General features: G+C 38.9%; 1 protein-coding gene across 1 annotated transcript; it reads right to left on the reverse strand.

Moving 5' to 3' along the window:
- Window positions 1–471: 471 nt before the first annotated feature.
- Window positions 472–1,642, reverse strand: LOC104942829 (protein tyrosine phosphatase type IVA 2-like). The gene is made up of 2 exons (XM_010768132.1): window positions 1,329–1,642; window positions 472–1,213 (listed from the first exon to the last, which is right to left on the reverse strand). The coding sequence occupies exons 1-2, from the start codon at window positions 1,553–1,555 to the stop codon at window positions 1,102–1,104; spliced, it is 339 nt and encodes a 112-aa protein (XP_010766434.1). The 5' UTR covers window positions 1,556–1,642; the 3' UTR covers window positions 472–1,101.
- Window positions 1,643–2,135: the final 493 nt, after the last annotated feature.

Genomic DNA, 2,135 nt, shown 5'->3' on the forward strand with positions numbered 1-2,135 from the left:
ACACTCTATTTTCCATCAAGCTACTAGATGTTTTCTAGCAGACAGACATTTCACCAAGAAACACTGTCAAATCAATCAATAAATAACAAGTACAAATAAGTAAAGGGTACAGAGAAAAAAGAAAACAAATCCTATACAGAAAGATGATCACAAAGACCCAACAGCAGCTTACAGACACAGCAGCTGACCTTTTAACATGTTCCTGCTTTTGTAATGTTATAAGACAGTGCCAAACACTTACAACCAACATGTTTCTGTTCTAAAGAAGCACCTATGACTAACTATGTACTTTTATAGGTACTTTGTATTGTTGATTAATACAGCATATGTCATACTTATTCATATTCTGATCTTCTTTTAGCAAATGCATTTAATGTTGTAGGCTTTCTAACTCTATGTTATCATCTGCTGCGGAGAATCGATTTGCTCAGTGAGTGAATATTGGAATACAAAAATTATTGATGGGCAATAAACTTGCGAGCACACAGTGCCAGCTATTCATTCTTTATTTGTAGTGTTGGAGCTTAGAACAAATAGCAAGCTGCATATCATTTTTAACATCACAAAAATCAAACATATTGACTACTGATACAGACATATCTATAATGTTTGATCCCAGGTTTCAATTAAAATAAAAGCAACTCTGTTTACAACAGAAACGTGAGAGTCAAATTTTGATTTATATTATTACTTTAACAGTCCCTTAAGCTTGATTTCACAGTTTAAATAAGTTTTGCTTGACTGTGGAATTTCTCTTTAATGAGCTAAATATGTGTGTATTTGCTACATTTAAGGTGAGTTCACAGACCAAAAAGCAGAAACATTTAACACCTTCTCTATAGAGGTCAATTTGTTACGTAAAAGACTTTCAGACATTTGTGGTGCTTTTAATTTGGGAAAAGTGCTTTTAATAGATTTCACAAGCCTAAATGAGTCTTTACCTAATCGAGGACAGAAACGTTACAAATGAATTTCGCTAAAATGGCACAACAGTGTGCAGGAATTCTCCTTTTCTCTTGCGCTACCCAAACACATCACTTTTCCATTCAACATTAGGAGTCTCAAGTGAAGCAGCAGTGAAGAAGAGTGGTTTGTAGATTCCTACTGTATGCAGCAGCTTTGTCCGTTGCCGTCTTTGGAGCGCAGACACAGTTTAGGTTTGTAGCTTTCCAGATACAGCAGCTGTTTGGAGTTGAACGCCCCGCGACGCTTCCTGACATCAAAAAGACATCAACTAGAGACATTAGATCTGAATGACAGCATGTGTGAGCAACTCCAGGGATGGTACATTTCAATTGAGGACAGTAGAATCAGTGTTTTGTACTCACAGTCTGATGAAGTGCACGGCGTCTTCATATTCCATCCCACACTCGATTAGAGCCAGGGCCACCAACACAGGAGCTCTGAGCACAGACACAAGAAACATAACAGATGCTTTAGCTTTTAAGATGTCAAATGTGTTCAATTCAGATAAGACAAAAGTCATGTTGTTTTCCAATAAGAAAAAGTTACCAACTGTTCTTCCCTGCATCATGTCTGCACAGCATAACCCCATTGAAGCTGTTAACACCTACAGATACTTAGGCATCACTATAGATGAAAATCTCTGCTTCAAACCACATATTGACAATCTCTTAAGGAAATTGAAATTAAAACTGGGATTATTTTTTAGAAATAAGGCCTGCTTCTCCACAAGTGCGAGGAAACGGCTTGTAGCTACCACATGGACTACGGGAATGTTGTGTACATGACCGCCTCAGCTCACTCCCTTCATCTGCTGGACGCTGTCTACCATGGGGCTCTGAGGTTCATAACCAACTGTAATCCCCTCACACACCATTGCACGCTGTACTCTTTAGTCAACTTGACATCACTATCAGATGCGCAGATCACTGCACTGGTACAAACTCATCTATACTGCTATGCTTGGACTGCTGCCCCTCTACATATCACACAAACAGTACAGCTATAGACTACGATCTCAAAATGACATCACTCTGTCCGTCCCCTCAGTACGCACGGTGCTTGGGAAAAAAGCCATATTATACTCTGCCCCCTCGACCTGCAACACGCTTCAGCAGGAACTTAAGCTGACCAGTTTGATACCCATCACAGATTTTAAACTCATTTAAAAA

This window comes from Notothenia coriiceps, unplaced genomic scaffold (genome assembly GCF_000735185.1).
Source record: "Notothenia coriiceps isolate Sejong01 unplaced genomic scaffold, NC01 NC01_scaffold00005210, whole genome shotgun sequence".
NCBI classification, from domain to species: domain Eukaryota; kingdom Metazoa; phylum Chordata; class Actinopteri; order Perciformes; family Nototheniidae; genus Notothenia; species Notothenia coriiceps.

Coding starts and splice junctions, on each gene's coding strand:
- LOC104942829 (XM_010768132.1), bottom strand. CDS start 1,555: ATGGGGTTATGCTGTGCAGACATGATGCAGGGAAGAACAGTTGGTAAC. Junction 1,214..1,328: donor GCCGTGCACTTCATCAGACT/GTGAGTACAAAA, acceptor TTTTGATGTCAG/GAAGCGTCGCGGGGCGTTCA.